Below are 27,862 nucleotides of genomic sequence, written 5' to 3' on the forward strand. Positions count from 1 at the left end.
TTATGAATAGCAGCCTAATACTGTAAATTTATTGAGAAGAAAATCATTTTGCAAAACTGGAATACAATTGATTTACCAAGAAATTTTTTTAGCATTTAAAAATCATTTAATAACAGGCCTGACCATAAAATAGTGGCACAACAGAAATGCAGGTTGCAAATGTGACGTGGAATGCATAGAACCTCCGGGGCGGACCAGCCACAGTAAGTACAACAGTCATCAGCATGAGTGTAAATTCACTTCCATAACGGGCTTTTTTTTCTAGAAGGTAAGAGGGTGTATATAAATATCCTAGAGAAAACATTTAAAAAACATTGTTTTATTTTTCAGAAATGCTGGAAGGGGTTTCAGCTCAGCCAAAAACGAGTAGGTTTGTTGGGCCAAACCCGCCCTTTCTGGTTCCTAAAGTTTCCTATGCTTGTTATGAAAAAAAACCCAACATTATGCTTAGGTGGTAGAAAATGGTGAAAAACATCAACTAAGGAGCTAATTCTCAACAGACAGAGGACATGGCGTTTCAAAACACAGTGCTTAACAGCATTAACCTTGGAGTAATGCTAGGAAGAATTTCCACCATTTCTGCTATCTCGAAAAAAAAATTAATCCTATTGCCACAAAACCCCAGTTCGTTACCAAGCAGAACAGTAAGTTCAGTGTCTGCCTATGAGGGTCTCTGGATGTATAGATTGGTGGGATTTAATTCAAAAAGCAGCACAGAAGAGTAGTAATTTTAAGGAAGAGAGGACTTACAGTACATTGCCTCGGGCCTCTGTCTTCACTGAAGGTGGCAACAAGTTCCTAGATTGCATAATGCTGCTATAATTAGTTTTAGTTGAAGAGAAATACAAACCTGAAAAAATAACAGCTACTCACTGGTTAAAACAGACACATTTGGCATTCCAGCCCACCATCCCTGCACTAACTTGTCATTTCCCCCTCACTGCCTCCCAGGATTATGAAACAGTGACATGCCTACAATTCAAAGTTTCCTATCCTACGACTGTAAAACTCAGATTTGCCAAAAGTATGACTACGACCCCTAGAAATCATCCCATCGTTTTATGCACATTATAGTTATGGGACAGAGCTTCACACGGTACCTACGGTGCTACCAGCATTTTCTTAACAATGCAACTGAAACACCATTTTCTCATTCAAACTTCTCACTCTTACAATCAGCCAGTCATGAACACCACATTGATGAGCTCACTTAATTCCCCTCTCCTAACAACTCCAGGAATTCCAAAAAGCAATCTGAAGAGCAGCATTTGATATGACCCCCAACTTAAAATCATACCATGAAAAGCCGTTAAAACCAGCTCTCCTACATAAAGGGAAAAGAGGCTTGGCTGACTTGAGATACTTTATTTCCTCTCTGCTGTCAGATCTCTCATTCTCTTGTGATGTTCTGCTCCCAAACTAGCGGGTCCCTACACGTAAGGAGCTCCCTTTCTAACCCATCTCATACCTCACTCCAACTGAGCTAAAGAAAACCTTGTGGAGCAGGAAGACAGTATCCCAACGTCCTTGTCCAAAAAAGCTTAAGAGAAACTGTGAAAAGGGAAACATAAGGTTAAAAAAGAAAAAAAAAAAAAGAAAAAGGCCCTACTAAAATAAATTACGTAAAGTTCTGAAATCAACATCACTTTTGAGGCAACCTTTCCAGAGACCTCTTGGGTTCCTTTCTTCTCTGAAGCACCTTTAAGTTGTATGGTTGTAAGAATATCTTTAACTATAGAAGCTATATGCATCTTTTAAGAATCACATTTTGATGATTATAAAAATTTATCTATTATACAACATAGGTCCAGCTACACTGAAAAAATTACACCGCTTATTGAAATACATTTCATTTTAGAAACAGACTACTAAATAGGTCTATACAAAAAAACTCTAAAATAATTTCTGTAGTAAAATAAAGAGTGTGTTAGGAGAGCTACACAAACAAGAAATTTTTTTGTCTTTCTTTATAATGCTCAAATATACTGTGATACGTGGCTGGCTCACTCCATAGCCGGCACCAAAAGCTGAAAAGAATCCATTACGATACACAGTGATACAATTAATGCTCTGTATTAATCTCACAGCCTTTCCGATTAGTACAAAGAAAACCAGGCCTATCTCCTCTTTGAGGAGAAGTCCAGGATATAAAAGCAAGCATACCTCATCAGCTGATATGAAATTATAAAATTCCACAAGTCTCAGTATCTGAAATTTATAAAAGTCACCAGTCAAACGCAAGCAAATCGGGTTTAAGTCCTGTTGGTTCCCAGGTTCAAATGAGCACTGCTGATCCAAAACAGGGTTTTCCTTGTTTGTTAAGTGATTCAAGGGAAAAATTAGGACCATCTGCTGGGGCTAAGAGAAAGACAAAGATCCTCACCAGCTAACCCTCTGCGCTTCCATGAGGGCAGGTTTCCATGTGCATAAAACGGGAAAACGGCTGGCAGGAAGCAAAGATGTTAGTGGTGCTGTGCTGAACTGTTTTTTTCTGCCAGGTGTCGCAGAAAGCTGTCCTCACTCTGGCCTCTGTGATTTAAAGGCTCACTCTTAAAAAGAGCTGGAGGAGGGGGTAAATGAGGAACCGGGGGGACTGGGAGGTGATGTGGATGGTGAGGATGAGGATGTAGGTGAAGGTGTGAATACGGGTGGGGAATGGGGCGTGGAGGAAGCGTGCTCACTGGGTTCAGGTTGATCGGTGGAGTTGGGGGGGTGGCTGTGTTCACTACAGCAGGGACTGTGGTGGCAGGAGAAGTCGTGGACAGTGGGATCTGGACAGCAGTTGACACATTGACGGGGCTGGTAACACGGAAGCACTTCTCCTTGTGTGCCTTGAGCATGTTGGAGAAGCGAAATCGCTGGCCGCACACATCACACGGGTAGGGCTTCTCGCCTGTGTGAGTTCTGCGATGTCTCTTCATGTTTGGGCGGCTGGTGAAGCTTTTCCCACAGATTTCACAGATAAAGGGCTTCTCTCCTGCCGAGCACAGATACGGCAGTCCATTAGGCACAGAACATCTGCTAATACTGACTTCAGCATACTTAGGCAAACAAACTGCATCCCACCAAAGCTACTGTGACTGCTCCCTTCAGCAAACAGACAGCTGTTCCACAGAAGTCCTCGCTCTACAAAATCCTCTCTCACCTTTGGCTTTTGATGCATGAGACAATCTTTTGTAAGGCAAGGAACAAGGCGTTCCTTCAGACCAAAAAAACAGGGAAGTAAGCCTAACCTCTCATATTCCCCCCACAGTGAATCACAGGACTACAGAGTTAGATTTAACAGTAAGGTAATGTATTAACCTCTCCTGTCTGATTTTCTAGGTTGGATAACAGTTTTGATCTCAAATTCCAAGGAAAGAAACAGAGCTGGAAGTACAGGAACGTTTTTGTCCTGGAGGTACTTGTGCTTTTCTTTGGTCAGTTCTTACCAGTGTGTGTTTTCATGTGCTCATCAAAGTACTGTTTCATGTTGAAGTCTTTGCCACACCACTGGCACATGAACTGTTTGTGCCCAATGTGGATACTCATGTGGGAACGCAGCTGGTACTTGTACTGAAACCTCTCATCGCAGTTCTAAAACAGAAAAACAGCAACCCATGATATGCAGGCAGCACACACCAGGAAGCAAGGCAGTCACGGGACAGCACTCAAACGTACTGTGTGAAGGAGTAAAGAATACCTGCAGCAGTACACACACAGCCCCTCACACAAACGTAGAATTTAAACCCTTTAGCGAGAGCAGAATCTGGTCTGTACTAAAAGGCCTGCTGGCGTGAGAGCCTTGGCAAGGAGCGTGGAACAGTCACAGCCTTCAACCGACACAGCTGTTGGCAAAAGCCCGGCAGAGACACGCTTATGCCAACAGAAAAGTGCTTCTGTTGGATGAGGGTATGGTTTGGAGGTTTTGCAGCTTTGCCAGCGCTGGACTACGTGCCTCCACTAGAGGACTCTGCTCACCCAGAAAAACCAACAGCAGCTCTACGGCAGGCTTGTTTTTCAGCAAGCCGGTCTGTTTTCCAGCTATTATTTACTGGTATGAGGTAATTTCTTTCCCTACAAGTCTTATCCCCAAGGCTGCTCCGGCTGCACTACGTGTCCGACTGGAGTTGTACCCCACTTTGTGGACGGGGTGAGCCACCAGACCTGCCCTAGAAACAGGAAGGGCTCAGCACCCCCACTGCCTCCATCATGTGATTTCCACAAGCATCCCCATCAGATGACTGAGACATTATCTGCCCCAGACATATGACTGGGTAAGTCTGTCCCGTACGCTCTCCTTCCCGAGGGCAGGCATAAAACTACAATTGCAAACACATGTGAATGCATCAGTGAGATACTTTCCCCTATCCCAACACGAACACTTGGTTTAAGAAATGCAAATTCAGAGCACTGTCCTGGATCTCAAGGAGGTAATAGTTCGCAGTGAGGACAACAGAATCACAGAACAGTTTTTCCCAGAAGTGAAAATCAAGCGTTTATTTTCACTGTCGCCACTTCTAGCTGTTTCAAGTTACTGGGAAGGACAGGGAGGATTAACAAAATTTGCATTAGGCTTTGCTGTGAACACCGAGGGTAAACTAGGATTCGAATCCTGCAGCAATGCGTACTCCCTGAGAAAAACACGACAGCCAGCAGTAAAAGCAAACCAAACGCACCTCAGCTTGACCTGCTGCTAGACGTGCTCCTAGAATTTCCCCCAGATTTTTACAAAACTGCACCTCATTTAGAAGTCAGTCAGTTCAGTTTCCACTTACACTCCCTTGCCGACAGTGTTACTAATTTTACACCTTATGCTACTGTATCTACACACATTAACAGTTGCTGCCTCACCTCACATCGGAAAGGTTTCTCTCCAGAATGCTGTAGGGAATGTACTTTGAGAGACATACTGCGTTTGAATGATTTTCCACAGGTTTCACATGTGAATGGCATGTCCTTTGTGTGTGCTGCAACACAACAGTACATCAGAGGGTCATTCAAACACAAACACTCCTTTAACCAATTTTTTCCTCCAACTCCGAGCAGGAAAACGATTACTACTGAACAGCTTGTCAGTATATACACGTATGTACACAGATATATATTTTGCTTGCCGCCCAGTACTACAGACTTGAAATTTTACTAAGGATAAAGCTCAGACAACTGAATTTGCCTTATTACTTTTCTCCTCAAAACAGCGATTACCAGTTAAGAACCACAAATAGAGTTATGAGGTAAAACCAACAGAAGCGCTGATCAATAACTCACCAACCATATGTTTCCGCACGTGGGCCATGGTGTAGAACTTTTTTTCGCAAATCTCACAGGAGAATTTCTTTTCTGCGTATCCGTGGACTATCTTGATATGTTCATGGAGGGACCAGAGCTTCTTGAATGATTTATTACAGGAAACGCACTGAATGAATGGGATAAACAGAAGGAAGTTTAAATTAGAAAGATTCAGTGATTCAAGTTTGTGGGGTTAAGCCGCATATCTTACTCAAAAAGCCCAAGCCAAGCAGAAATGCTGTATACTGTCTCAGACTGTACTTCAGCTTACATTTACTGCTTCACACTTGAAACGATTACACTAAGAAAAGCCAGATCAAGCAGGATTAGAGAGGACGTTCACGCGCTGCATTTTGGGTGCCACTTGAAGAGTACCACTAAGTTATTCCCGAAACACAACAGCACACGGAACTGGATGCAGCCCTCAAGGAGCTAACACAGAGGAGAGAACTTCACAGGCACTGACGCTGCTGCTGTGGGAAGAATCCAAACCCCTGGTGTGGGAAGAAGCCAACAGAGGCGGAGGAGGCCAACACCACCAAGTTGCCTTAAACCCATCTGCACGTCCAGCCCTGGCTTTCACAGGAGCACTGTGACCCCTCAGACTCCACGTCTAAGGGCCCGTGAACTAGTCACACCTCTCCCATTCCTTTAGCTCTACAGAGAAGACAGCTTCCATCTTGCAGCTCTTGGACCACGTGGAAAGTCTGGTACATAGCTCATACAGCAAAGCAAGTTGTCACCTCCTTCTTTTGTGTTCTGACTCTTCATTTACATGGATCAGTAGCACTGCAGGTCTAAAATGACAATACGCAAACAATGTTTTGATCTCTTCCCACAACTACCACGAAACGTCCAGAAAGTCAGCCACGAGCAGGATCCACAGGGTTTCACGTATCTTTTTTTCCTCAGTAGTTAGGACTTGCCAAGACTTGATAAAAAAAATCCTTGTACAATTTTGAAAATTCCAGAACAGTCTTTGTTGTAGAACTTGATAGCAGACATGTACGTGAGGATACCGAGTAATTTTCATCTTTGAAGTGAGGAGGAAGGAACTGCGGGTTGTTATTTTTTGTTAGCTGTTGGAGTGTTCAGGGTTTTCAGTATGTCGCCATCTTTCTGCCTATCAGTTAGCCTCCTTCCCTCAAAGTAAGAAGGGCTGTATGCTCTTCACTGCAGAACTAGCAAATATATGCCTTCTGCCAACTTGGGTTGTTTCTTCTCCACGCAGACAAGTTATGCTGCTTCCAGTTCTTGAATCTCTACAGGCTTGGGAACTCCGCTACACCCCTCGCCACGATGACTCCACGGAGAGCCTCTGCCTCCAGAAGTACCTACTTGGAGGCACTTCAGGAACAAACTGTAGTCCTTGGAGGGGAAAAAAAAACCCTACAGAGTAAAGCAATGCCAAGAAATGATCAAAAATCCTTTCACTGAAGGTTAACTGAGCCCTTGAAGTGGTTAATCTACAATTTAATTGACAATCAGCAGCAAGTAATTTAGAACACTAGTATTGAGAGCTACTCCACAGAGAGTCTAAGGTGACAACAGAAATTCTGTGAAGGTGCTAATTTTGAAGAGATGAAAACCAGAAATTACCTGGAAAAACAGACACATTCCATCACTTAGATGAAAATATAGCGAGGAGCCAGCCGTGTTTATCAGTTCAATTATCACTTACATAATGACACCATTTTTTTTCCTTGGACAAAGCTCCGTATCCCCTTGACGTATTAAACCCTATATTAATGTAAAACTTTCATATCCTCGTACTCTTTTTGCCAAGTGTAATAAAAACAAATTAGCAGGCAGCTGTGAAACACATTCCAAATGTCAGGACAGACAAAAATAATTGTTGGATATCCGCTTATACTCAGAACTTACAAGATGGCTAGCAGTGCTTCTGCCACTAGAAATATTTGGGAAAGCTCCTGGACCTGATTCTTCTGGTACTGGGTATAAAACACAATTTCTACAGTTTCTTCTTTTCCTGTCACTTTTGGACACGGGACTGTAACCCCTCAGAAGCACGTGCGTGTAAGGATTACCGCATACTGCTCCATTCTATATCACACTTTCAAACCATTCATGAATTCCTGTTTAAAGTCAAAAGATTTTATGCTGTGAATGAGCCACCTGGACGACAGGGCATTCCTTAAATTTACATTTAAAATGTTGTCTGCTACACTAAACTTTTCAAGTACGTATTTCAAAAACTGCAAGGCCATCCTGAAACATTTATGTATTTCACTAACTATGCTCAAGACTCATTATCTTATATTACACTCCTTCCTTCAGTCTTCCTCCTATGAGCTGAAACATAAGGAAAAACAGCATAACGTTACACAGAGCTGCATTCGAGTCTCACAGCAAAGAGAAATTGCAATAAATATTTCAACCGTCTCCCACACAGCGGGAAGTGAATACCAATTCAGTTTCGCATTCAAGCAAGCAAACAAACAAACAAAAATCTTAAATCTTTCTGGAAAAACTCATTGGACAGACAAAAAACTTATTGCCCTACAAACTCTCAACATCTCAGCTGCGCAAAAACTGGACTCAAGCTGCTTCATGCTGGCAGTGGGATTATTTCAGAAGTAGGTGGCCACACTGTGCCTAGTTTAACAAGGCAAGAAGAGCACGTTCAAATCGCCAGGTAAACCAACAGTGCCCCCGGTTACATGAGAACACACATGTCTGTGAGCAGAGTACAAACCACGGATGAATCAGAAACTCTGAAACTCTTTTCACAACTTAAAAGTTTAAAATAGTTCTATTACAACACAGGCTTCCATTGTTACATATAATTAAAAGCTGCAAATCTTCTGGTGAGAAAGACCAGAGATCTTTATATTATCAGAGAGATTTACTGAGCTTTTTACAACGGGAAAAGGGCAGGCTCACGAACAGACTTAGCCGCTGAATTCATAAACTTCCACATGCACACATGAACAGCACTGTAAATGATCTGTCTCCAATTGTCCAGCCGTTACATTTTATAACACAAGCTCAAATCCTGACTTCACTCGTTTCCTTCTCACCTGCTTGCCTCTCCAGTATTTTAGAAATTTCCGATTCCCATACCAGCGAAGCGCCATAATTCCATTCTCCCTGAAAACCTTACCTGAGCATACCCCGTGACTGAGTTACAGGAGGCTGAAACACTTTGAACTTTAAAGTCAGCGGTAGCTGCAGGCGCTCAGCACCTGAAGAAGGAGGGTTTATCCTGCCAAAGTACGTCACTGCCAATGCACTTGTTTTCAGGCCAGTTACTCTTGAGTCTGACACTTGTTAAAGTAGCTTTGCGTTTTCCCCAGCTTGTAGTTAAATACTAGAGTAACTCTACTAAAGCAGAGGTCAGTTGTACACTCTGTTCCCTGCAATTTACTTCTTTTGGAAGACACCAAACTGTTGATACATAGAGACAAGGTCTCGGTCAGAACCTGGTCTGCGCAAAAGATTTCCGCCTCTGAAGTGTCCGCTAGCTGTATCCAGGGCACGACAGAAGGTGTGGAAATCTGGCAAGCAGGTGAGCAAACCTACCTGGATATTTTTTTCACAGTCTGTTTGCTGGTGAAGGGACAGCTCACTTTCTAGAACAAATTTCTTCCCACATTTGTCGCAGATCTGCATGCGCCTGTGAGTGACGTTCATGTGCTTCTCCAGGTACCAGCGTGTGTTAAACACCCTGGGGCACTTCTCACAGGTTAAAGTCTCCTTCTCTTCACACTTTGATTTCTGCACAGGTGCCTTGGGCTCCTTTGCAGCTTTCTTCTTATGCTTGGGGGGCTCCACACTCTTTCTACGACCCCTTGTAGTTCTGGGTGATGGGGAAGTTGTGGCTGCTGCAGCAGATGCAGCTCTCCTTGTTCTCCTTTGTGCAACACTAACTTTTTCCACTCTTTTCTCTTTTTTCTTCTGCCTCTCATTTTCCTCATAATCATTACTGTCTTCAGTGGTCTCTTCCCCACTGTCACCCTCCTCTTCCTCACTGCTGGTCTTAAGAACAGCAGTCTCTTTGGACTGGGAAGGGACACCCTTCTCCCCTTTTGATACATTTAATGTTTGGTTGTTAAGGTTTACCTCTACTATAATCTGCTCCCTTTTGTAAGTCACTTCATCTTCCTCCTCTTCTTCCTCCTCAGAGTTGTCAGAGTTTTCTCTGTCTTCTTTCACAGCCCGGACCTCTCCTACCGATCTGTTCTCCCTGAAATACGGCTGCTCCTCTCTTTCATGGAGGTGTGGTTTACCCATTTTGCTGTCCACCAGCACGGAGTAAGGACTTCCTGACTCTCTCTTGTATACTTTGGTGGACAGATCAAGTTCCTGGCTGGCACCATGATAAAACGTGGGTGGCACTTGACCACGGCGACTGTCCTCTTGCGCCATCCCTGCTACATGCGCGGCACAGTTTTCAACCAACTGTTGGCAAGAATTGGCTGTTTGACTCATTTGGGGGGCCCTGATTCATTGAGCACCTTTAATCCCAGAAAATCAAGTAAGCAGCTTTAAATCAGGATGGATTCTCAAGACTGAGGCCTGTTCCATCTACACAGAGTGAACAAAATACAATTCTCTGCTGGTGTTTAGCACTGATGTGTAGGTCACAGAATTCTGGTATTATGGCAAGAGCAGAGCAGTAGTAAGTATTCTTCTGAAGAAAGTTGCCAATGAACCGTTGAACATTTTATCTATAAAAGACAACAGAGAAAACAAAGTCAATTAAACCCAAATTACTCAAATCTTCAGCAAATTCTTGTTTTGCTTTTGTACAACTGGGTACAGCACAGAGTACATTGTCTATGAGCTGTATCTGCTGGGAGCGGACTGTCAGCGCTGTCTCCAGCAAAACTGGCAGTTAGGTACAAATACATGCAAGCATTTGTGGGGACCAGAACTGGTCCTGGACCCCTGGGATATGGGAATCAAGGCACGGTATCCATTTCAAAATGAATATTCTCTAGCTGCCAAAGATCCCTGCCACCTGCCTCGACAATGGGCTGAGATGCTGGTCTGCATTTCTCCTGAGCTCTCGGGAGCTCTGATGGCCCCAGGACTCTGCCTCTCCATCAAACAAGGTGCATGCCTACACAGAAATACCTCTTCTCCTTCTGTACCCCCCAAAGGGAGCCCATCCTTACCCAGAAAGGGGACATATTACACTGAACAACATTCCATTGATGCAGATATGCATGAAGAATTTCAATGGCGACATTTTCAACTTGCAGCACTAAATTAGATTAAGAACGTTGCGTCCCCTGCTTGTTTCCACCTCAGAGATTCCTCATACAGCCCTTGATTTAAGGCATTTATTCTTTTGTCTCATTCTCCCTTCCCCCAGCTGCTTATTCCTCAATGCAGTAGCCAAACAATATTACATTCGCCCATCTAAATTTCACTCACAGTCACCCAAGTTGGAATTTGACCAGGACACTATTACTTCCTCTTGCAAAAAAAATGCCACGTGATCCCTAATGAATACAAGTAATCAAGCTCTCACATCTATTTTTCACCATGACAATTACATTTCGGTAGCACAGTATTGCAATATCAAGCTAAGATTTTTGGCTGCACGGATCAAGTTAGAAATACATTGGAGCTCCTGACCAAAGAGCGCACTCAGAACTAAACCTGTGCTTAGAGGGTGCAAAACAGGAGAATTAAGGACAGAGCCTAAGGGGCATCTCCTGACTAGAGGACAGAGAAGGGCCCTAACAGAAAGTGGATGGATCAAGCAGCTAAATATGAAGAAAACCGGATTCCCCACTCCCAGAGTGTGAAAATTTCCTTGAGGCTGTAAACTTGGTCTAAGTCCAAGCAGACAGGTACAAAACACTTGGATTTTGCCAAATTGTATGGCCGTTTTCATTATTAGTATTCTTGGAGCAACAATAAAAAACAACCGACGTAAAGCAGCATTACAGACATGGATTTTAATGGTAAATTTCCTTGAGCCAAAATCCTCTCCACGCGACAAACACGGTAACTTCCATCCAAACCCGTTTTGATACAGCTTCTATATTATAGTTTCTATTTTACTTTTCCGCTAGAAGTTTCCCCCTTTGAAGCAAACTTAATTGAACAGGAGATGAACCTACCAATGGTAGACTGAACCTTGCCCTACAACCCGTGTAAAGTGACATGCTGGGGAAAATATCTGACCAATAACCAGCCGTCCAATTACCAGTTTCAGTTAATTAAGCAGATTCTCGCACTGTTCTCCAATATGCCCAAATGCACCCCAAAAAGCGCCCTGGAGGTGCCTGACAGTGACCTGCAGCCAAACTGGCAGTACTGCACCGGGGGCTGCATACCGGCTCCATCCTCAGCGGGGTCCCAGCTCCCAGCTTCCCAGCTCCAGAGGTGAGGCAGGAAGACGAGCGTCAAGACCCAGCTGGGCCAGGAAATACGTGGAGATGGGCTGTTAACGTTGGCTTGTGATCACAAGTCACATTCAGATGGAAAAGCTGGTAAATAATGAAATAATCTGGTTGCGATGGCAAGCCAAAATTAACAACCCTATACCCAGGAAGGCCCTCAGAAAGCAGGGGGCATGATGAAATCCAGTTTGGCTTTTCCTTTAACAACATTTAATGAATCATTCAGAAGCTCAAAAAAAAAAAAAAAATCACTATGTTATGTAGAAAATTACACCCGGTTATCTCCTCAGCATATTAAGCACCTCTCGCAAGTTGCACGAGGACATGGGGATGGCTATCGGAACGCTGCTGCTGGATAACCAGAAAAAGTGAAAAACTTGTCCTGAAAAGGAAACTTTGCCCCCACCTCCTTTACGTATCCCGTCATCATTTCACCTCTGCTAGTTTAAGGAATACGCTGTACAACAAACCACTTTGTAGGAACACAGTACCACTTCAAATAAAGAACAACAAAGGAGCGTATTCTGAGTTATCAAAGCTATTTGGTCTGAAAACCACTTCACTCTGCAGAATCAGTAACCTACTTTCACTTTGAATACACCGCCCGCCACCCTCGAGGGACCCGCAACTTTCGAACAACATGATTTCGCACCCAAGCAGCCGGTAAAGCAGAGCTGTCCTTACACATTTAACGCAAACAGTGCGCTGACTACCGACAGTTCTGAGAGACGGAAGCTTTAATACTGCCCCTAATATTTTCATAGAGGATTTTTTTCCTTAAGTTTCTAATCCCAAATGTAAGAAAGCAGCACTTGGATTTTGATTTTTTTTTTTTTTAAGGTGAATCCACTTTTTTTCCAAGCTGCTGAAGAGCCTGGGCTCAGAGAATGAATTTCAGCCATGCTGTTCTGATTAAAATGTAAGAATACAGAGTTTCAAAGCAATATTTGAAGAAGCCCATTGAGACATAAAGCTAAGGAATCACTGTATTATGAGCACAGAATGAGCCTACGAGGTGCACGCAACGCTTAGCAATCAAAGATCATACAAGAAGGATTTACAAGCCTACGAATATTAAAGGCTCAAACCCAGGAAAAAAGCACAAACAACTTGCAGACAAACGTGTGGGTGGAGGAAGCATGCATGTGGGAGCAGCACTTCATACAATGCTTTTGCTACTTCTAAAGAAAAACCACATTTCTTCACATTATCTGTACTAAAAATAGAGCCACTTACAGCAGAGATCACTTACACAATTACCTGCCCCAACTCTGTCTCAGTACATGCCTCCAGATCAGCTCAGACCAAGTGCAACACACTCAGAGGTTCACGGCTTTACAGGACAAGTCCTTAGCCCACCCTCAGAGAGGGACCAGCTTGACAGCCTGGCCATCTCATCTTTTCATCCAACCTGTGCCAAGGACGCAGGACTTGACTTCTGGCAAGCATCCACCAGAAGCAGACGTGGATGTAAAGAGAAACACTGCTTCTTCCAGCTTTTGTAAAAAGCGAAGTGGCTGCACGGTCGTTTCTGCGCAGCGAGGCTCCCTGTGCGCCGGTGACCTCTGCGTGGCCCACAGCTGTTTGCCTGCTGTCACAAACCGGCCGCCAGCTCCGCAGATGTGCACTTCACTGCTCATGGACGTTTCTGGTGGCTCCCATAAAAGGACAGGAGAGGCATTTCGGGGCACTCCACAACCAGCGACGACCCTGCCACTCCCGGTCAATGTGACAGTGGCCTATTTTTTTTTTTTTTTTTAAAGCTGTTTAACTGCTGCCCGTAGAAAAGTTATCAATATCAGCTCTGAAAACTGACAGATGCTGGTCTAATTCACTTGGCTGTAGGTTGGCAAGTCTAGGAGGACCACAAGCACAAGGGTGATTTGTCTGCTGACACAACGATGGCTCTGTATTGATTTATTACTGAGTTAACATCTGGAAGCTCCCCCTGCTCTTCCCAGATAGCCACAAGGACCAGAAAATTCCTTTAAAAAAATACCCATGCCTCAATTCACAAAGCAGTAGCATTTGCCACGCACCGTAAGGAAATAAGAGGGGGAAGGGTAAGAGTTTGGGGCTTTCCTGCAGGCACTTCTTGCATGAAAAGTGAATACTATGAAAAAAGAGATGGCAACAGTCAGTGTCCAACATGGAAACGCATTAATTTATTAGCCGTCCATTTGTTTGTTTCTTATCATACAGCCTTTCAGGACAGGAACAGAATATTACTATTTTGTTTCTGTTTACTAGGCGCTCGTCCTAGACTTCACTTCCCGCTTGGTCCGGTAAGAAGTACTCACCACCTTAATATAGCTCACAAGACAGCAAGACAAAATTATTCCTCCAAAAGCATACAGCACCTAACACGTGGGGGAACCTGAGCCCCAGCGAGCGCTGCAGCACTGAAATACCACACGCTGCAGACAAGCGCACAAATTATTTGCATGCTTCCCTTCCAACACAAGGCCTATAACTTCACACCAGACAACCCACAAAACGTCTTTTTCTTCCCCTCTTCAGTTTGAAAGCAGGCAGACCTCAGTTTAGCAGCAGCTTTTTGATGGGTATAATGAACAGGCACTGTGGGGCACGAACAGGTCCACTCTGTCACTGAGGTATACAGACCACTACATAAAAACTGAGTTCAGTGAGAAAGCCCCAGTATCTCAAAATTTGAAGTTTTCTTTTCCCATAAAACAAGACTTCTTTCAAACTACAGTTAAAGTAAAAGTTAAGGGGAAAAACCAACCAAACAAACAACAAAACTGCGTTATAATTAAAGGCAATATAATTTTGCATATGCATTACCAATCTGAAGTTTCTAAAGATCTTGGATGTCTTCTGGTTGGAAGCTACAATCCAGCACCTCCATTAAGTCCTGCGGCAACCAGATTTGCACACAGTTTACAAGTGGTTAAACAACCATGTGCATAAATAAATAATTTACATTACTTAAAATAATGCACCAATTTCAAACCAGTCAAGTAGTTGTTGAAGAAATTACTCAGTGGCTGAACTACAACAGACAACTCAAAGTTAAGGGTTAACTAATAATAAACGCATGTATTATATAAACCTGCATGCTTTGCTGATCACATTTCCCTTGAAGAGGAACTTAAAAGAATAACAAATAAACATCTCGCCCGGATAAGGTCACAAGATGAAGAGACTGCCAAGAAGGTACGAAGTCAGCAAGGTGCACCAGTCACTGAGGTAAAAGTGGCAGGGGGAGATGGCGACCACCAACCCAACTCAGGACCAAGGCGACTTGTCCTCCCCACCCGTAAGGAGCACGCGCGCTCATTTCAAAAGCAAGCGAGGCTAATTTAAATCTAACTAACCAATGGCGACAGAGCGTTAATTACTAACCAATTTGTTATTTTGTTGTGACTTCTTCCTTGTTATTATTTTGTATAAAAGACCCCCTATATTTCTAAGAGGTGTGCCAGCTTAGTGGAATACCACCTAGCACCCATCTTTGCACGCATGGAACAAAACAGGACCCCCACTCTGTGTGTTAACTGGTTTTTGCACACCGGCTAAGCGGACCCAGACTGGGGACAACACTTGCAGGCTGGGGGGGTTGATTAGATACAGCTGCAACATTCAGCCAGCTCTGGGACACACTGCCCACCACCCACAATTCTCGCCAAAACTGGAGCGCCAGCTTCCCTGCCTCCTCTCTGCTCATCAGGGAGAAATTTCTAGCGCAGCTAAAACCTGTGTGAATTCAGAATGCAAGTGTAGCCCAGCCCTTTCAAAAGAGCAGTATTATTTTAAGTTAAACACTTTCACACTTACTAGTGACAATATTTGGATACAGAAGTAGTATTAGAATGATGATAAACTGGCACAAGTAATTGTTTTGAAAGGCTGACAGGCAAATGCATCGTTCTGCTAAGTATAAGCGTAGAGGTAAATAAGAGTGTGACTCTTCACTTAGCTTCTGTTAGTATTAATCAGTTACCCATTAATTAACTTCAAGTCAGCAGACAGGATAGAAATACAAGAAAACGTATTAGAAAAAATATAATTTTCACGGCATAGATACAACTTAGTTTTAAGTACAGTGGCCAGCACAAAGTTCTGCAGTATATTTCCTAAAAATAACAAAAACAGTAATGCTTTCTCACTACAGCTCTGCTCTACGAAACCCTGAGCTAACGTGAATTCTGAACAGTGTATTGGCAAGAAATGCCTAGAGATTGCAAAGTGAAAATACAAAGAGACTAAAACGCTCCAGTTCAATACATTAGCAATATTTCCGAGCACAGGGGAAAAAAAAAAAAGTTTCAATATACTTGCACAGTTTGAAGAACAGGTGCATGAAACAAAATAGTGCACGGGCACAGCAATTCCCAGTCAGTGGGAACACACATCTGGTACAAGTTACATCATGGCAGCGGTTAGCAATCAGGACTATAGCACAAGAGGGAATTATTTACATCATCGTACAATCACTCCTTTCTTATGCATCTCAGCTGCTTTATATGCAAAAAACTGAAAATATGTTCTTAAGCGGTAAGTTTTATCTCAGGACGGAGCTGCAGTCAGCACATCCTCACAGCTTTTGCATTTCTATGGGCAAGTACTCAAGCCTGCCTTTGCCCATGTAAATGCAAAATGAAAAGCCTGACTGCGACTAACGATCTATTCTGCCCAACTAACGATCTATTTGTCATCTGCCAGACGGCCAGGGACAGCTCGAACACCCGCCTAAGAGATGCTATCTGGAACAGGCTCACGCTTAGTGAGCTACCAAGGAAAGAGGGAAGAGCAATCCTACTTATCCACATCATCAGAAGGACGTTTCTGTGCAGCCGACACAGCCTTTGGGAATATGGTGTAACGTGGCAAGAGGATATCCGAAACAGCACTCACAATTCCCGGGACTGCCCTGTGAAAACCAGAAAATTCATCGTTCTCTTCTCACTGCAAGCTCAAAATTCCCTTGAAGCAGACTTTCCCATCAACTCACATAAAAGATCAGATATAAAATGCTGTGTGGCATTGTGGCTTGTATTTTGGTGAACTTAAAGCTATGCCACATATTTGGGCACCTCTGTCTCAAATGGATTCGTCTTGGTACAACTAAGCAAACCGACACGCGTATCATAAAAACCAACAACGCTGGCAGTCACTGGAAGTATTGCAGGGAGTCTTGGCAGGCAAACAAAAGACTGGGGAGTGAATAAATACCATCCCATTCTCGAAGTAAAGGTCTGGGCAGAAGCATGTTTGATGGGGTGGCACACGAAAGCCTGAAGATACAGTACAGCATCTAGACTGCCTCACCTTCCAGTTATTTTTTTCGACCGTTCCTAAAACAATCCATGATAGGTATCTTGCTAACTCAGCAGGCAACATATTTTCACTGTATGGAGCTGGCAATTTGCCTGTAAGTATTTAACAGGCTAATGGAAAACGAAGCAGACCATATTTCCAATTCCAGAAAAACGCCTTATATAATATCCTGCAGCTAAAACATGAAAACTATGACAAAAAAAACCTTCAAGCTTCTTCTATCTCTAAAGATGAATTATTTGGCTGTATCTAGAAATCTGGTTTGAGGGACAAAGGCTTTCAAACCAGCGATTTCCAGAACTGTGAATCTGGAAATTTTTCAAGCATTATCTCCACAGAAAATAGTTTAAGAGGTTGCCATTTCCGAACGCAGCAGCATTATAATCCCTCAGCTTTTGCAATAAGCTGAAGGCTTTCTATTGGCTATGAACTAGTTTTAGGTCTGACAGCCTCAAACCTCAACATTTGCCTTTACTAGGCAAAACCATCTTGAAAGAAGTTCTAGTACACCACAATATACACTCAAATTAAAAGTCTAAGCCCTTCCTACTAACTTAAAGAGATAAAAATTAAACATCTGTGACTGAATTAAGAATTTCCTTGAATTCAAATCTATTCTTGTGTCTCATCTATATCTTTCAATGCAAGAAACGGAAAGCAAGAGTAAAACAGAGCCAGGTAGTTGCCACTCAGCAGCATTCACATGTATACACCTCTCACATTTATTACTTTTCTGTAATTGTTCGATAACTTGAGGACCAATAGATGAATTAAAAAAGCTTTATATGCCCACATTAACAGATTACCTGTCCTTTCAAATTTGTATACTTATCAAAACACGTGCCAGAAGTTCAAAACTACCCACTGCTATGATACTGAAGGGAGACTGCGTCACCTCTTGGCCTATTCTTTGTTCCAAATCACTTTTTATTGCTGTGGCAAGATCCCTTTTTGCTTTAAAAATTCTTGATTTCATCATTATCTGCTCACATATCTTGAAGTCTAGTAAAAACTGCACTAAGATTTTAAACCGTCCGTTTATTTCCACAGCTGCCAGCGATGACACTTCCTGTAAAACATCACTTATTCAAGGCTGCAAATGGTTGCACTAACAATACAGGCTACACACAAAGCCGTACGAAAACAAAAAGGAAATCGATCATCAAGAGCTGTACTTCTGTTTCCCAAAGTTAGCATTTTTCCTCCCAGAGAGTTGGGGTGGAGAAAGGGGCACTAGATGCGTATCTGTGTCTTTGAATATGTAGATGGGGTCAGTTGAGAGAGCTCAAAAACATGCAAATGGTCTGTCAGCAAAGTAAAGCTGGTGGGTGTAACTTCCACCTGGACATTTACTCTGCAGGAAAGGTGTTCCCTTGGTTTAAAGCTGACAGCACTAACTTGTCAAGAAATAAACTTTTATACCCAGAACAGACTTACCTCCTCTCCTAGAAACCCCTAAAGGAGACCTTTGCAACATGTAAAATGGAGGTAACAGTTCGGTATATTTTATAGAAGAATTCAGTTTAAGAAAACTCCCAAACTCCCAGACAGGTTTAGTTACTCGCTTACACCTTTTTGTTGATCAGCCTGTACTACACATCACAGCACCTAATGTGCTCCCGTATCATTTATCTTTTACACTGTAATAACGGAAAGGTTTCAAATAATCTAATCTGAGCTGAGAGTGCGATGTTACACACATACACACACTTTACAGAGTCCCTCAGTCACAGTTTAACGTAGTTTTTAAAAAATATTTTGATTCATTTCCAGTCTACCAGTTTATCTTAAAAAAAAAAACCCTCCTAAATATTTTGGAACTTTGCTGAGAGTGGTATGTAGTAGGAAAAAAAAAAAAAGATTTAAATAGAAAAATCTTCCCTGGCTTCGTGGAAGTGTGAATTTGATCTCTCTAAAATAAAGTTTGTTCTCCTCACATCATTGGAATGTGCTTATGGATGGGTTTAAAATTCTCTCAATTTTTCATCTAGAGCTCTTTACACACTATGATTTCGACTTTGAAACCAGCAACAAGTCTGTAAAAACCTCCATAGCAACCGAAAAGCTTGCAGCAGCTGCACAACTGTCCCTTGCACAGCGGCAGATGCGCTGGCTAGCAGCATGACTCGCCACACCCTCGTACCGGTAAATGCTGCGCTGATGGGGAATCAGCACAAGGAGCTGCCTCCTTTTTCTTACCTGGCCTTCTCTTAGTCTCCTCCTTTCACACTGCCTACTAAAACACACCTGCATTTGCCCACAGAGTTTCAGTTTCAGAACTTCAAGCAGCATTTTAACTACTGAACCGCCAAACCCTGCTGGGACCAAGCCCAGCTAGCCTCGGGGCCAATACAAATACGTGTGTCCATCGAGCACAAAGCACCAGCAGAACTGCTGTCCTGAGCGACTCTTGAGCAGTTTCAGTAAGCTGGTGTTGACAAAGTCTACGTGTGCCAATACCAAAACTATTGTAAGCGTCTCTTCTTGCACAATGTCACAATGCTCCTGTAAACCCTGCACAACCATCCGGTACGGCTATCTTCCACTCCCAATTACTGTCTTGTTTTGAGCTACTGAATCTTTGCAACACTACACGCTGTGTTTGTTTTAGCTGCACCACGTAAACTTCTGGAAAAACAGTCCATCTTGCTTTTATAATATTTACATAATTTAACAAAGCACATTTAACAACACACAAGTTTATCAGCTTCCAAGCAATGCTAACCAAGTAACAGTACCTCAACAGAACTCCCGTTTGCACGTATTCGGCCTCTGCAAGCAGAGGCTACATTCAGCGCTCTCTCTGAGGTTACCAGCTAGACATGGAGACACAAAGCTGTCCAGCAAGTCCATGTGTGACCAAAACAGAGGCCGTACAACAACAGCGGCTCATTTCAACCTTCACATGTTTTACAGTTGCAATTCTCAAGCATAAACACTTTTCCCACTGATACAGTGGATTTTATTCCCAGTTTTTCCTCTAATTCATTATGCAGCTACGGACATCTTATCTCCGCTTCGTATTTAACCTTCCTTCAGGGCAAAGCGGGGACAATTATCAGTTACTTCTTCATTTTAATCTGAACTAAGTCTGCGTGGCTGCCAAAGGAGGCAGTACGCTCTTTCCCTGTTCATATGTCAGTGCCAGCATTCTTATGGTTGCAAAGTGAGATGCCTCGAGAAATCGGTCTGCCTGGAAAATAACCATTCCTTCGGATAAATTTTCAGCTGGATCAGTTCTCTGAACCAGCTCACTGGGCAACTTCACGAACACTATCGTCCACTGCAAGATTTTCCTTCCTGAAAATCAGGTGCAATGTGGCTTTCCCCTCCCATAAAACACCAAGAGAACCAGAAGCACAACAACAAATTTGTGGAAAAAATGTGAGGATGATGCTTAAGAATTGAGGTTGAAAAAATAATGTATTTTCAAGAACATGTAGCAAACAGGAATTTTTCTCAAATCATAGAATCTTTAAGGTTGGAAAAGACCTCTAAGATCATCAAGTCCAACCATAATGACAATCAAATCGACTTCAGCTTTTGTGTAGCTCATGCTTTCATTTAAAAACAAGTTCCTAATTATTATAAAAATATTCTTGGAGATGAGTTTGCTCTCCTTACTGACATGTTAGCCACAGATTTGTCTTTAAGAACAGCCCGATCAGAGTTACAAGCTTCAAGTGAAATCCACATCTTGGCAAAGGTCTGAACCAAGTATCACAGAAACCACCTCAGGACGTACTCAGTGAATTTGAAATCTCAGCAATGAGACGCTGTCCTTACCGCAGCCAACAAGTTTCAGGATGAGAGGGAGAACACTTGGAAAAAAAAAGAACCAAAACCCAAACTTCTATTTTCCCTCTTGGAAAAAAGGAACAGTTACTTTACTTCCTAAGCAAGACAGGGAATAGCACCTCAGTATCTGAGTATCTCAGCAAGATTGGGGTTATTTGTGCAAAGGGAGGGTGAGAAGAGAAAAAGAGTGCCCACTGACAGCAGGGATAATTAACTTCACCTTATTGCCTGAGTTTAAAGTGCTCGGAGTGTGGGATGATAGAAGTCAGTTGTGCACAGGAGAGGTTATGTTAAATGACTTTATAGCACTGTAAGTGGGCCAGATAACTTAAAGGTGGGATCCTTCATCAAGGAATCTGCAGAACAGAGGAAAAAGCTATGAAAATCTAAAAGAGGGAAAAGAATCATAGAACAGTTTGAGCTGAAAGGGACCTTTAAACATCATCTAGTCCAACCTCCCAGTGAGTGGGGACACCTTCAACTAGATAAAGAAAGAAAACAGACTAGTTTAGGAAACGAGCAGTAGAAAACAGGTTAATAAAGAAAGTGCAGAAGTGAGGGGGACAACAAACAGGAAGGCAGAAATACTGGAATGAAGTGAGAAAGGTACAAGTGGAAGGAGAAAAGTGCAACTAGGTACATGTTAAAACAAAACTGCCTGGCAGAGTTGCAGTTACATTCAGGACATCACTTTTCTCAGACCTTTAAACTGCAGTCAGCACAGCATTTCACTCTCACCAACGGATTTTGTCCTGCAGCTAGTAAGTGTGAAATGAGTGACTCAGGACATGCACGTTACACTAAAGCAAACTGGAGATTCTCAGCAGCCATTTTTACTATTGCATGACACGAGCGATGAAGATTTATTAGGAGATGTTCCTGTCCCTGCAAAAGACTTCTGAAGTCCCATCTATATACCTCAAGTCGTACTTTCATCATGTCAAGCCTACTGGTGTCACAGTGCATTAAACACCTATCCCAACATGAGTTCCTCATAAGGTGACAGGAGTTAACACATGGGGAATCTAAGCACAGTGCATGTCATTTAACAGGGAACTTGGAGAATTTACGGCAGTCAGAAAGCACAGAAAATAAACTGAGGAATGGCAATGCATCTGACCCCATTATTTATGCGAGAAGCACCTCAAATCTGCTAGCTTGAAAAAGAAAAAAAAGGGAACGTTACCGGAATTAAGGACAGAGTTCCCATCATTGTATGAAACAGTGTAATTTGTTAAAAATGACAGAGGCAGAAAACCTACAGAAGTACGAGCAGGAATGAGAGCTGCTTCTTTAAAACTTATGTAGCAAAAAATATCTGCATCAATCAGAAAACATAAATACTCCTGTTCAGCAAATGTCCAAAAATATTACAGTGACACTAGTACAGCTAGTTGACAGTACCTGCTGTGTGTTAGGATATTGGACGCTAACAGCAATCAGACTTTTCCTTAGAAACAATCTGCCTTCTCCCATCAAAATTCACAGTTGTCACTGTACGTAATTTGTCTTCAGACAGCACTATTAAGACACATTCCATAATTCCCTTTTCATCACAGAAGCACTAAAAAGGCTTAAATAAGCATGACCTGCAAGCAACTGTGGAGTTCAGAACAGATTTTTGCTGTCTTCCACGAGACCAGGCAGCCATAGGCAAAGCAGAGTTCTAGTAAGCTGTCTGCACCTGCAAGATTCAGCTATGCTCCAACTCAAATATTTGTAACTTTTTGTGTGGAACATTCCCATAAAAGAAGGTATGTGGATCAATGGATGCTTGTCTGTAAATTTTCTACTATAAAACCTTCTGCTTGTAAAAAATGAAAAGCTCTACTACCTTATCCTACCAGGCCATCTGTCTTCGCAGTGGTACCACAAATATTCCTCCAAAATTCCACCTGAAAAACTTTCTGCTCACTTGTATTTAGCACCTGAGACAGAATGAAATTGGTTTAACAGGTTTTGTCTCAATGTTAATACGGATCCTAATTCCAGTAACCTATCCTCAAGCAGGCCCACTTGCCTTTCATATTACATTCCTAAAAATCACTTTTCCACTCAAAGAATCAAGTTGCAAAATTTAAAAATACACAAACGAGAGCAACGCAGCATAACGTGCTGGTAGTTGCTTAGCCTAGCTAAATGTTCCTCTTGAGTGAAAACTCCTAGTCTGAAACCTCCTCAGGGAAGGGTGTCTGAAAGTGTCAAGGGAACTAATGCAAGCTGCCTGTGTTAATGAGTTTAAGCTGCTGGCACCAGAGCTACCGCCAGTTTCAGTCGCTATGCAATTGTTTTTCAGGAGGGAGGAGCAACCTAAAAATCACCAATTTAAGCTCCCTTGGAAAATTTAGCATTTGTGAAGGTAATTTGGAAACTCCATACTAGAAGTTTAGGTTATAACGAATGTTTCAACCAAACTAGGCAAGTCTGCGTGTTATGCTCTTACTAGTTACGAGCTGCATGGATTCTACTTAAGAGGTACAAGCAAACCCCACCCACTTTCCAAAATACTGAAAACAAAGATCCCCAAAAGACCCAAGATGGTATATAATTTTATCCACGCTTTCTCACGTATAAGGGTATGCGAGTTTGCACTTCAAGGACAAGTTATGTTGTTATTAAAATGTTCCTAAAGGCATAAAATTTGTCACTTCTAGACAAAACATCCTTTTATGTTAACAGAGATCAGTTATTTAGACTGTTGATACAATAAAGGACTTATTGCAAAGTTCTTAAAATACGTAAGCCTAGTATTTACAGTGGAAACAGTTGGAAGTTAGGCAGCTCCACAGAAAGAACAGGTTAAAAACTGCACGTTCTTACTGGAGAACACTGAAATAATTCAACCGTGCCTCCTCAGCTTGAGGAAGCTCAAGACATTATAGGGCAATGTCAACTGTAGACAGCATCTGCTCATTGGCTGCATTAATATTTAAAGTGTGTAACTTCATGATAATAAAATGACCTCCACATCAGAAATGCACACTTTGGTATCATAAGATTCTGAAAAGACAAATAGCACATATTTAGCAAAGCGTAAACTAATACTGTTTTAAAAAACAAACTTGTGTTCTTTAAAGTTTACTTCATCTTCCATTTAAAAGTCAAGATCTGGATCTTATAGGGAGAGAGCTGTTTCACAGCAGAATACATTAAGAGATCAGCTGTTCTGTGCTGTAGGAACTTAACCAAGAGAATGGTTATAAAATATTTTAATACAATAATAATCCACAGAATCAGGTTGTTACAGAGCATATCAATCTTCTCAGTTGGTTGGTACTTCCTTCCAATTATGCCTCTCTTTTTTTGTGGAGTTAGAAAGAAATGTATTCTTTGATAAGGCATATTAGAGTGTGCCACAAAGAAATAGGTCACTGATGACATGTAGTTTTGTAATCACCTTAAATATACCTGTGCTTATCTCAAATATGCTATTGGTACACCACTCTTCCAGCAGTGCACACGATACCAAGACTGGAAGATGGGATCTTGTTTACTGAAAATATCTACTTAACACAGTTGGAAGACTTGGGAAGAGTCCTTTGCGTTCGTACACCTTGTCCATCTTACGTGGACATTTCATGCTCTAGGCGGTACAACACCAGACAAAGCATGTTCCATCTACAAGCAGTTTCTTCTACATCTAAAATCTTCCCACCTTTAGATGAAATTGCACCTCTCAGTCTGAAGTTTCCACGTTCTGTGATTCTGGTAACGAGAACAAAACCAGAACATCCCAATATCTTGTACTTACAACAGAACCTGACAAACTGCTTTTATAATTTAGCTCCTGTATATACCTAACAATTCACACAAAACTGCTGAAGAATTTACTGTCCAGAAAACATCAGTCAAAGATTTCCTGTGTCAGTATGAGAAGACATAACCAATTAAGTCCTTTAAAACCAATTCACTATAGTCTGTAACGCCAAAGTCTTTTGATCATGCAAATATTTGAAAGCATTTTTTACAACTACTACTAACGCTAAGCCACAAAACGTTTCCTGAACTGATCTTCCCAAATACAATGGATCTCAATTACTGCAAATAAATGCTGAAGTAGCTATACGGGCTAGTCACCAAATACTAGATAAAATTATAAATAAAATCTTAAGCCTCAGACATCCTATTACATGCAATTGCTTAGTTAGAAAAATAAAAAGCCTTCATGATTTTGCACTTCTCTTTCAAACTCATACTCTCTGAAAAAGCTTTCAAAATTTCTGTCCCAAATTTCTCTCAAGATTTCTGCCACATCTACACTGTGAGTTGACGCTGTATCTCAACTTTATTATCAACATCTCAATTAAAGTGCTGGCTGCCTGGGGCAGGGATGGGACTCTTCATTCATTCAGCACAACAACCATATTGCGAGCGCTTGCATAATCTCTATAAAGCAGAAAAAAAAGCACATCTGACATGCAGGTAATTGATAAAGGGGTTTCAGGGAGGTACCGGTGAGAACACTAGACCCACGTAAAGGATGTAAATTATCTGTTACCGTAAAATACTAGGTCCAGTATGCATAGTCCTGCATCTATAAAACGCATTTTGTCAATACACACCAGATAACTGAGGAGAAAGAGCGCCCAACTTCCACATGCGAACAATCAAGCCGCAGTCAATCAGCACGGCTGCAAATCAAGGTGCACCAGACCATCCTTCACAAATCAGTGCTCAGCCGTTACATCTCCTTTATTCAGCGCGCACACATACCCCACCACCATTCTCCTGATTCACCGCGCGTACACCGCTGTCAACAAAGCATGTGCCAGTTGCCATTCCCAGAACAATACAACTCAGGTCATCCCCTGAAAAGATAAAAATGCACATTCCTCACATCCTTTATGTCTGCAGTACTTCCCTCGCTTTGACTTAAATCACTTCTACTGCACAAGATGCCAAAACTCAGTTGTGATTAAAGCTACTTACATAATACTACTGAGATCAAAGGGATACGTTATCTTGAAGGATATCTTTTCACGCTAACAATACCTGTACCGAGGCATCCACAGGACCCAAAGGTGCAGTTACAAATCAAAACAAAACCCCAGACCCTAGGACGCACACACCACAACAACATCTGTCCTGCGAGCAAAGAGAAGGGGAAGATACCTAAGGCAAAAGGCTGAGGAAGAGAGAAAACATCTGATTTTTTTCCCCCTTCACGCACCTAGACCCAGAACCAGCTACTGGAGAAGGCAAGACTTCACCTCCTCACCTACCCAGTGACAACTCCAGCCCCAGAAGCGAGTGCGTTTGGGAACCTCGTTCCCTCGGTGCCGTGGCTGCACAATCACCGGGTGACACGGAGGAAGGAGGGGGCTGCCAGCGGCCCCCACGCCACCGCTCCGCGGGAGGGGGCTGGAAAGCAAAGGCAGAAAGCGAAGAGAGGTGTGGAAAGGCAATCCAGCACAGCCAAACGCAGCAAGAATTTACCTTTTTCTTTTCCCCTCCACTTGCTTCGTGCAACTCACCTTCCCTCCCCCCAGGCAGGTGGCACAGCCCCCTCCCAGCGGGGTGCAGCAGCCAGGCCCGACCCCCCCCCCGGCCCTCCGGCAGCATTCCTCCCCCGCCCGCTCCCCTCCTCCCGCGGGGGGCTCCCCTGGCTGCACCCCCTTCGCCTGGGGGGGTGCCCTGCCCGCACCCTGCTCCCCCGGGGGGGCTGCGGGCCTGGCACGGCGCGCCCCCCCCGCCCCAGCCCCGCTGCCTTCCAGGCCGGGAGGCGGCTCTGCCCCGCTCCCTCCGTCACCCACCCCCGGGCTGGGCCTAGCGCTGCTCGGCGGCTGCCGCCAGGCCCGCGGAGAAGGGGGAAGGGGATCCCCAGCCGAGCCAGCGGCCCACACTCACCCAGGCCGATCCCCTCAGGGCCGCCCCCGCCGCCTTCCATGCCGGGCGGCGAGGGGAGGGGGGCACAGGCGAGGCGGCGGAGGGCGGGTGGAGGAGGCGAGGCGGGAGGGCGGAGGGCAGGGCGGCCGGGGCCCTCCCTCTCTCCCTCCGCTCGGCCCCCTCAGCCGCCGCCGCGGCGCTCCAGGAGCCGCTGCCGTCGGGCTGAGGCTCAGGCCCAGGCCCCGCCGCCGCCGGCGGACGCGGCTCCCGCTCCCCTCGGCCGCCGCCGCAGCGCTACGTGGCCGCCGCAGCCAGTCTCGCGACTCCGCCGCGCGCGCGCACGCGCGCGGGCGGGCGGGCGCGCGCGTGCCGGGTGCGGGCGGGGGCGCGCGCCGAGGAGGTGGTTGCCGCCGCGCGGACGGGGTGGTGAGGTGGGGCGGGGGGGGGCGGCTGGCGGGGAGCGCGCCTGTGCGCGAGCCGGGGAGCGCGCGCGGGGCGGGTGGCGGGGCGGGGGGGGGGAGTAACACACGGGGCACCCATAGGCTGAGGGGAGCGGGCGCCCCAGGTGCGCATGCGCCGTCGGGCGGCGGCCTCGCTCCCGCCCTTCGCTGTTCACCTCGGGCTGCGGCGGGGCCGGAGGGGAGCGCGGAGCGCAGGTGAGGCGGAGGGGGGGGGGCTGCGCATGCGCAAGGGCCGGCGCCGGTGCCCCGCGGGGCTCAGGTGAGGCGGCGCGCGCGGAAGGGGAGGGAGGGGGGCGCCGGCTCCCCTCGGCGGGGCCGACCGTTACTCCGCTGCGGTAATTAGCGAGGCCGCCCTAATTGCAGTCAGCTGAGCCGGGCAAGCTGCGGCGAGCGCTCCGCCGCGTTGCGGCTAACCCCGGCCCACGCCTCGCCTGGCTCCGCGGGCGCCTCCGCCGGTCCGGTGAAGGCCCCTGCTCGTAGCTCTGCCGCCGGGGGAATAACGGCCGGAACGGGAGCCAGGCCTCGGAGCCCCGCTCCCGGCGGATAGAGGGGGATAACGCCTCACGCAGCGCCTGCGGGCTCGGGATGGGAGGCGCCGTGTGTCGCGCAGGGCGACAGCTGCCCCTCGGGAGCCAGGTAAGCCCTCACAAAGGCCTCGTCGGTGGGGCCCCGTCTGATTTACAGCAGCCAGAGGAGTCAGTCCCTTCTGTTACTGTGCCAAACCCCAGCTCTCACTTGTTCAAACCTTCCTCTCCCCTTAAAATGCTAATAACTACTTAACTCTGGCCTGTGGTTTCTTGATTACACCCACCTGCCGGGCCC

At 44.5% G+C, this 27,862-nt stretch overlaps 1 protein-coding gene across 1 annotated transcript; it reads right to left on the reverse strand.

The window, feature by feature from the left end:
• Nucleotides 1–26,860, reverse strand: ZNF652 (zinc finger protein 652). The gene is made up of 6 exons (XM_086766708.1): nucleotides 26,601–26,860; nucleotides 8,815–9,962; nucleotides 5,251–5,398; nucleotides 4,834–4,949; nucleotides 3,432–3,576; nucleotides 1–2,977 (listed from the first exon to the last, which is right to left on the reverse strand). The coding sequence occupies exons 2-6, from the start codon at nucleotides 9,721–9,723 to the stop codon at nucleotides 2,463–2,465; spliced, it is 1,833 nt and encodes a 610-aa protein (XP_086622834.1). The 5' UTR covers nucleotides 9,724–9,962; nucleotides 26,601–26,860; the 3' UTR covers nucleotides 1–2,462.
• Nucleotides 26,861–27,862: the final 1,002 nt, after the last annotated feature.

Source organism: Chlamydotis macqueenii, chromosome 25, assembly GCF_036417535.1.
Source record: "Chlamydotis macqueenii isolate bChlMac1 chromosome 25, bChlMac1.mat, whole genome shotgun sequence".
Lineage (NCBI taxonomy): Eukaryota > Metazoa > Chordata > Aves > Otidiformes > Otididae > Chlamydotis > Chlamydotis macqueenii.